This window comes from Oncorhynchus gorbuscha, linkage group LG09, assembly GCF_021184085.1.
Source record: "Oncorhynchus gorbuscha isolate QuinsamMale2020 ecotype Even-year linkage group LG09, OgorEven_v1.0, whole genome shotgun sequence".
NCBI lineage: Eukaryota > Metazoa > Chordata > Actinopteri > Salmoniformes > Salmonidae > Oncorhynchus > Oncorhynchus gorbuscha.
Genome location: NC_060181.1, coordinates 83911867 through 83919911, shown reverse-complemented (window position 1 = coordinate 83919911; position 8045 = coordinate 83911867). Strand labels below are relative to the sequence as shown.

Genomic DNA, 8045 nt, shown 5'->3' with positions numbered 1-8045 from the left:
TCTTTATCCCAGCTCGACATTGAATATAAAAACATGTGTTCTCTCTCTTTTTAATGTTCTGAAGCTGCGGTCAAAGTTTCTCTTCCTGTCTTGGGTTCTTGGAGCACACAGTAGAAGGAGGTCTCTCTCCCCTGTTTATGAATATGGCTAGTCACTCAATGCCAGTCATTTCTCCAAGCCCAAAACAACCTTTTCTAAACACTATACAGTAGAGGCAGTGTGGAAGTCTTTGTTCAGGCTCTCCCCTGGACTACCAAATGTAGTCTCAAGGCTCATGCACTTACAACCTTTCCTATACTTGATGCCCCCTATGTTTCATTCTCTCTGTCCTTCTATCTATCTATCTATCTATCTATCTATCTATCTATCTATCTATCTATCTATCTATCTATCTATCTATCTATCTATCTATCTATCTATCTATCTATCTATCTATCTATCTATCTATCTATCTATCCATCTATCCATCTATCCATCTCTCTCCCCCAGTCTTGTCCCATAATACAATCTGAGAGAAAAACATTCTTCCTGAATATTGCCTCCCCCTCCTCCTCTACCTTCCTTCCTCCAGGTTAGTCCACCCCCCACCCCTCCCCCCACCCCTGGTGACAGATGTGCTGGGTGCGTTGAGTCATGACATCATAATTCAAGCGTTCCAGTTTTCACGGTTAAATCAATAACAGTGTGTCCGAGTCAAGGTTAGCGCCAGGCCTTCCCAGTGCTGCTCTCTCTGCTCCTGTTCACATAGAAAATCAGATGAATTCTCCCTAAAATAATGAAGCCTTCAGCTCTGTCTCTGGCCTATTCTTTACCAGCTAACAGCTGATTAACGGTGGTGTGAGGGACTCAAGACAAAATCCTAAGAATAGAGTATCTCTCTCACACACAAAAACACAAGTGTGCACACACAGACACACTCACAGAAATAGAGCAAGTATGAATATTTGTTTTGCTTTTGGGATAGTGAGATAAATATAGACCGTTGTGTCCAAAAATAACTGGATAACCTCAAGGGTATAGAATTGGTCAGTCTGTCTGCCCCCCCGTCTCTCTGTCTGCCTCCTTGTGTGATATAATTGGCATGCCCTAAGGTACTGTTTGTCCTTTTCCTTATAGGCTATTTTAAACTAACTGAAGGGGTGATGCTGCTTAACATGGTATTTTATGATAGTGGAATGACCTTACTATTCATCTTGCAGCAGCTGGCTCCCTCTGGGTGCACCTACTGGGGAGGACTGGAGCAGCACAGGGAGAAAGGGGGGAGAGAGAGAGCATGGGTGAGTGAGTGGGAGGCGTCTCTGAGGTGGAATATGTAAAAAGTCTAAACAACAAGTCCTCAAAGCTCGAGGACAGACGGGAGCTAGTATAAATGTGCTGCTGTTCGCGCGGGGGTAATAGGGGCCAAAAAACACCCTCCCCCTCTTTGGATGTAAGCGCGCCACTGGCCATGGCCACTCTGGAGGGCTGTCATTGTCAGGGCGCCGGGGGGCAAAACAATAACAACAGCATCCTGTACAACATACTGAAGAACGACAGCCTCACGACCACCGAGGAACCAACATCACAACCACAACACAGACAGCAGCACCAAGTGCTCAAGGTCTCCTCCTGCTCCTCTTCTTCGAGGTTCGAGCTTAGGCAGCAACAGGCTTGCTCTTGCGCTTCCTCGCTGCGACGGGGGTCTCTCCGGTCCCCCCAGGTGACCTGCAAAGCCGCATCGGCGGTCCTCATGAAGACTCTGCGATTTGTAAAGAACGTGCCGTGTTTCCGCGAGCTTCCCGAGGATGACCAGCTGCTGCTCGTTCGGAACGGCTGGGTGCCGCTGCTTGTGCTGGGCCTCGCGCAGGACCGGGTGGACTTCGAGACCACGGAGACCGCGGAACCTAGCATGTTGCAGCGGATCCTGACCAGCGGCTGTGTCAGCCAAGGCAGCTTACTGGACAGACAGGTTGAGCCCGAGCAGAGCGCGGGAACACCCGGGGTCTCTCTCGCGGATATACAGGGCATCAAAGCGTTCCTGAAAAAGTGTTGGGGTTTAGACATCAGTACCAAGGAATATGCCTACCTCAAAGGAGCCGTGCTCTTCAACTCAGGTGGGCTGGGTGCTTTAATAACGCAGGTTATTTACTCACTAGTCATTGTCTCGTTGTGTCCTTGATTGAGTTCATGTAATGGTATAGCCTACATACCCTATATGCAATGTAATACATTACTCTGTCTCTAGTTCTGAAAGTTTGGAAAGCAGTTACATATTTATATTTTATACAGAAAACAAACAAAGCTTATTTAATATGTGGGTAATTTCGAGCATAATGGACAATTGTGCCGTTCCACCAATTAAGCCAATTGAGTAGAGTACCTTAATCAAGATTCTGCCATAAAGCGCACATATTCACCTTAAAAAATACGCGTTTTTCCATCTCATGAGCAAAAACAAGGTTGCCCAACAGTATCGAAGACTTCATCTTAAATCAGTCATAAATATCCTTGTGACAGGGGGAATGGAAGCCTGTTGTGTGCAACAGGGAGGGGCAATCGAATGCAAGCTTCACAAAACAAACAGTATCAAATCTAATTTTATTTGTCACATACACGTGGTTAGCAGATGTTAATGCGAGTGTAGTGGAATTATTGTGCCTCTAGTTCTGACAGTGCAGTAATATTGAACAGGTAATCTAACTAACCCCAACAACTACCTAATACACACATCTAAAGGGGTGAATGAGAATATGCACATATAAATATATGGATGAGTGATGGCCGAGTGGCATAGGCAAGGTGCAATAGATGGTATAAAATACAGTATACACATGTGATATGAGTAATGTAAGATATGTAAACAATATTAAAGTGGAATTATTTAAAGTGGCATTGTTTAAAGTGACTAGTGTTTAATTTATTAAAGTGGCCAGTGATTGGGTCTTAGTGTAGGCAGCAGCTTCTCTGAGTTAGTGATGGCTTTTTAACAGTCTGATAGCCTTGAGATAGATGTTTTTCAGTCTCTCGGTCCCAACTTTGATGCACCTGTACTGACCTCGCCTTCTGGATGGTAGTGGTGTGAACAGGCAGTGGCTCAGGTGGTTGTGGTCCTTGATGATCTTTTTGGCCTTCCTGTGACATCGGGTGCTGTAGATGTCATGGAGGGCAGGTAGTTTGCCCCCGGTGATGCGTTGTGCAGACCGCACGACCCTCTGGAGAGCTTTGCGGTTGAGGCGGAGCAGTTGCCATACCAGGCGGTGATACAGCCCGACAGGATGCTCTCGATTGTGCATCTGTAAAAGTTTGCCAGGGTTTTGGGTGTCAAGCCAAATTTCTTCAGCCTTCTTCAACACACTGTCTGTGTGGGTGGACCATTTCATTTGGTCTGTGATGTGTACGCAGAGGAACTTAAAACTTTACACTTTCTACACTGCTATCCCGTCAATATGGGGCGCTGCCTCTGCTGTCCACGATCATCTGTTTTGTTGACGTTGAGTGAGAGGTTATTTTCCTGACACCACACCCCAAGTGCCCTTATCTCCTCCCTGTCTCGTCATTGTTGGTAATCAAGCCCACTACTGTTGTGTCATCTGCAAACTTGATGATTGAGTTGGAGGCATGCGTGGCCATACAATCGTGGGTGAACAGGGAGTACAGGAGGGGGCTGAGCACACACCATTGTGGGGCCCCTGTGTTGAAGGTCAGCAAAGTGGAGATGTTGTTTCCTACCTTCACCACCTGGGGGCGGCCCATCAGAAAGTCCAGGACCCAGTTGCTCAGGGCAGGGTTGAGACCCAGGGCCTCCTGCTAGGTGATGAGCTTGGAAGGTACTATGGTGTTGAATGCTGAGCTCTAGTCAATGAACAGCATTCTTACATAGGTATTCCTTTTGTCCAAATGGGATAGGACAGTGTGCAGTGTGATGGTGATTGCATCGTCTGTGGACCTGTTGGGGGGGGTATGCAAACTGAAGTGGGTCTAGTGTGGCCGGTAAGATGCACTTCTTGATGACAGAAGTGAGTGCTACGGGCGGTAGTCATTTAGTTATCTTTGCCTTCTTGGGTACAGGAACAGTGGTGGCCATCTTGAAGCATGTGGGGACAACAGACTGGGATAGGGAGCGATTGAATATGTCCGTAAACACACCAGCCGCTGGTCTGCACATGCTCTGAAGACGCGGCTTGGGATGCCGTCTGGGCCAGGAGCCTTGCGAGGGTTAACACGTTTAAATGTTTTACACACCTCGGCCATGGTCCTTGTTAGTGGGCCACCACGGTGGCACTGTATTATCCTCAAAGAAGGTGTTTAGTTTGTCTGGAAGCATGACGTCGGTGTCTGTGACGAGGCTGGTTTTCTTTTTGTAGTCCGTGATTTCCTGTAGACCCTGCCACATACGTCTCGTGTCTGAGCCCTTGAATTGCGTCTCCACTTTGTCCCTGTACCGGTATTTACGCACTAGTCATTGTCTCGTTGTGTCCTTGATTGAGTTCATGTAATGGTATAGCCTACATACCCTATATGCAATTTAATACATTACTTAATACATTACTAATACATTACTCTGTCTCTGTCTCTAGTTTGAAAAGCAGTTACATATTTATATTTTATACAGAAAACAAACAAAGCTTATTTTAAGATTCTGCCATAAAGAGCACATATATAGATTGCCTTGCGGAGGGTTTGATTGCCTTGCGGAGGGTTTAATTGCCTTGCGGAGGGTTTGATTGCCTTGCGGAGGGTTTGATTGCCTTGCGGACGGTATCTATGGCTAACACGGTTGAAGTTGTATGCATGACCCACTTAGTTTCCCATGACAAAACACAATAAAATGTCCATAAACAGTATAAATTATCTTCAGAAATGACTTTGTCAAACTAACAAAATAATTAGGGCTTGACAATGATGGTTTAAACTTGGAGAAATGTTGGGGTGAAGTGGTTTAAAATCTTCCTGGATGTCAGAGAGGATGCACAGGGGGACATGTCAAAATGCAGAACTCTGCCACTTGATTATATGAGAAACAGATATATTTGATGTTCCATGTGGCACTTCATTTAATATAACAGTATTTTAAAGTTCTATATTTGTGCAACCTTTCTACTTTAATAATCAAAGGCAGTCAATATATATATATATATTTTAAATTTTACTAGGCAAGTCAGTTAAGAACAAATTCTTATTTTCAATGACGGCCTAGGAACAGTGGGTTAACTGCCTGTTCAGGGGCAGAACGACAGATTTGTACCTTGTCAGCTCGGGGATTCGAACTTGCAACCTTTCAGTTACTAGTCCAACGCTCTAACCACTAGGCTACGCTGCCGTATATATACAGTATATTTATAATCCAGTTAAACCAAACATACACTGATTGTACAAAACATTAGGAACCAGTTTTGCCCTCAGAACAGCCTCAATTCATCCAATGCTTCCCAGAGTTGTGTCAAGTTGACTGGATGTCCTTTGGGTGGTGGACCAATCTTAATACACACAGGAAACTGTTGAGTGTGAAAAACCCAGCAGCTTTGCAGTTCTTGACACACTCAAACTGGCGCGCCTTGCACCTACTACCATACCCGTTCGAAGGCACTTCAATAGTTTGTCAAAAAATATTTGTCATGGGTCCCCAGATCCTCAAAAGTTATACCGCCGCACCATCGAGAGCATCCTGACCGGTTGCAGCACCGCCTTAAAAGTATTTCAGTGCCTTTGAACAAGCCATGTCTCAATTGTCTCAGGGTTTGAAAATCCTTCTTTAACCTGTCTCCTCCCCTTCATCTACACTGATTGAAGTGTATTTAACAAGTGACATCAATAAGGATTCACCAGGTTATTCTATGTCATGGAAAGAGCAGGTGTTCTTAATGTTTTAAATGTTAAACACAGTGTACAGTCACCATATTAGCCTATTTATTCCCTTCATCTACTTCCAAGGAAGCAGTTTGTGGTATTGTTTTAGCAATTGGTATTGTTTTAAGAGATTTGCATCCTTCAATATCTGGAGTCTTCAGAAACCTTGCCAGAGGGCGTTGTGAGATATTTGTGGATGATTTGGGAGGTAGTCTACAATCAAGACCTTCTCATTTTTCAACAGATGAGACACCTGGTTACCATGATGACTCGGGTTCCCTGAATTTCAACCCAAACAGTTCATGTACTTGTCCAAAGTTTCTATATGATAATTGATTTATTCTCCTCCACTACTATCCCCCACCCCCTCCACCTCTCCCCAGATCTCCCTGGTCTGTGCTACCTCAACTACATCCAGTCACTGCGGAGCGAGGCTCACCAGGCTCTTAACGAGTATGTGAAGCTGATCCACCGGGACGACGCCACGCGCTTTGCCAAGCTGCTCATCGCCCTGGCCATGCTGAGGGCCATCAGCCCCCTGGTGGTGGCACAGCTCTTCTTCAAGCCCATCATTGGAGCCGTCAATATGGAGGACGTCCTGCTGGAGATGTTCTATGGGAAGTAGGCTTTCTACGGTCCTGTCCAGAAACAACCCCTAGATATAGCCCCCAAGTCCTTCTCTTAGTCCTTACTCCCTAGGCAATTTCACCTATTCCCTACCCACTAGAAACGTGACCTTGCCCTAGACTCTCCACCCACATTTCCCCACTTCCGCTAGCCCCTAGCTCCTATTGGATAGTAATAAGCAAAAAAAACATGCCCAATACAGGAACAATATGATATCTTCACCTTGCCCTCCAGTTGGCTATAAAGGAACAATATGATAGCTCCATCTTGCCCTCCGGTTGGCTATAAAGGAACAATATGATAGCTCCATCTTGCCCTCCGGTTGGCTATAAAGGAACAATATGATAGCTCCATCTTGCCCTCCAGTTGGCTATACAGGAACAAGATGATAGCTCCATCTTGTCCTCCGGTTGGCTATACAGGGACAAGATGATAGCTCCATCTTGCCCTCCGGTTGGCTATACAGGAACAATATGATAGCTCCATCTTGCCCTCCGGTTGGCTATACAGGAACAAGATGATAGCTCCATCTTACCCTCTGGTTGGCTGTACAGGAACAATATATGATAGCTCCATCTTGCCCTCCGGTTGGCTATAGAGGAACAAGATGATAGCTCCATCTTGTCCTCCGGTTGGCTATACAGGAACAATATGATAGCTCCATCTTGCCCTCTGGTTGGCTGTACAGGAACAATATGATAGCTCCATCTTGCCCTCCGGTTGGCTGTACAGGAACAATATGATAGCTCCATCTTGCCCTCCGGTTGGCTGTACAGGAACAATATGATAGCTCCATCTTACCCTCTGGTTGGCTGTACAGGAACAATATGATAGCTCCATCTTACCCTCTGGTTGGCTGTACAGGAACAATATGATAGCTCCATCTTGCCCTCCGGTTGGCTGTACAGGAACAATATGATAGCTCCATCTTGCCCTCCGGTTGGCTGTACAGGAACAATATGATAGCTCCATCTTACCCTCTGGTTGGCTGTACAGGAACAATATGATAGCTCCATCTTGCCCTCCGGTTGGCTGTACAGGAACAATATGATAGCTCCATCTTGCCCTCTGGTTGGCTGTACAGGAACAATATGATAGCTCCATCTTGCCCTCCGGTTGGCTATAAATGTTTTTTTTTGCTATATTACATCTATCAAATCCTCTCAGATCAATATCTGTGGGGTTTATTCTGGACTGGCCCTTTCCATCGAACGGACAGAAGAACACATCTGTAGTTCTAGTAGAACTAACTAACTGTTAACCAACCGTTTGATCTGAATGGACAATTGAACAGAAGGACACATCTGTAGTTCTAGTAGAACTAACTAACTGTTAACCAACCGTTTGATCTGAATGGACCATTGAACAGAAGGACAGACAGAGGAAGAGATGTGTGTGTTTTGTTAAAGATGTTTTGGACACTGGTTGATTAAGAACAGTGGGGGTAAAGGGGGTGTTGGGGGCAGGCTGATGATCAGCCTGTAACTTTCTTTTTATATAAAACTATTTTTCTATCATAAAAGTATTCTCTGAATTGCTTTGCCGTGCTTGTGTCAGGTGAGTGGTGCTCAAACTGTCTCTATGGTGATCAG

At 45.4% G+C, this 8045-nt stretch overlaps 1 protein-coding gene across 1 annotated transcript; it reads left to right on the top strand.

The window, feature by feature from the left end:
* Positions 1-1283: 1283 nt before the first annotated feature.
* Positions 1284-7748, top strand: LOC124042993 (nuclear receptor subfamily 0 group B member 1-like). The gene is made up of 2 exons (XM_046361161.1): positions 1284-2093; positions 6210-7748. Exons 1-2 carry the CDS (start codon positions 1370-1372, stop codon positions 6449-6451), a joined length of 966 nt encoding a protein of 321 aa, XP_046217117.1. The 5' UTR covers positions 1284-1369; the 3' UTR covers positions 6452-7748.
* The last annotated feature ends 297 nt before the right edge of the window (positions 7749-8045 follow it).